This window comes from Pteropus alecto, unplaced genomic scaffold (genome assembly GCF_000325575.1).
Source record: "Pteropus alecto unplaced genomic scaffold, ASM32557v1 scaffold355, whole genome shotgun sequence".
In the NCBI taxonomy this organism is placed as follows: domain Eukaryota; kingdom Metazoa; phylum Chordata; class Mammalia; order Chiroptera; family Pteropodidae; genus Pteropus; species Pteropus alecto.
The window spans coordinates 153,463-154,093 of record NW_006436292.1 but is presented as its reverse complement, the minus strand read 5'-3'; the positions used below and the strand labels follow the sequence as shown (position 1 = coordinate 154,093).

General features: G+C 34.9%; 1 protein-coding gene across 1 annotated transcript in view; it reads left to right on the top strand.

Annotated features, from left to right (window-relative positions):
• Window positions 1–412, top strand: part of LOC102895660 (T-cell surface glycoprotein CD1c) — a 7,178-nt gene extending 6,766 nt beyond the window's left edge. Inside the window, 2 exon segments of the mRNA XM_025047565.1 lie at window positions 101–160; window positions 336–412. Of these exon segments, the coding sequence (XP_024903333.1) occupies window positions 101–160; window positions 336–412 (137 nt within the window).
• The last annotated feature ends 219 nt before the right edge of the window (window positions 413–631 follow it).

Sequence of the window (631 nt, the reverse complement as noted above, 5' to 3'; positions counted from 1 at the left end):
CTAATGGGACTCATAACCAATGCACATATAAGATAGGAAAATCAAAGAAGTAGAATTGACAGTTTAAAATGACATCCATGTGTCTCTCCAACATTCACAGGACATCACCTTTCCATGAACTTAATTCTGTTGGGCAGTAATAGCACTCCTAATTTTTTCGGTAGTCTTTTCATTGTAGTTTAAGAAACCCTGGTGAATTCTTTTTACTTCATTGTTTCCCAATTTCTTATTCTCATTTTTACCTGTCTTAGCTTTTGTCTCTTGACCACTCCCTTTATCCCCAATTACCACCTTCAATTTATGTAGAATTTCTCCCCATTTCTCTTCTTTCTCAGCTCACATGAAGACATTCCATGAGATTCTTTTTCGCATCTTCCTCATTGTAATAAGAACTCAAGAGCCAGGAGCCTAGAAAAACAGTGATGCCATTCTTTCTATTCCCCACTTAAATTTCATTATTCCCTTGTTTCTTCCTTATAATCAAGCTAATTTAATTTTTGTAACTTTGTGTGGAGGATCTTTCTTATAATTTTTATTTGTTCAGTAGTTCTCAAACTTCGAAATTCATTCCTGATGCTTCTTTCCTGATTTGTAAATGGGAAGCAATCTCTTCCTCAAGTGAATCCAGATA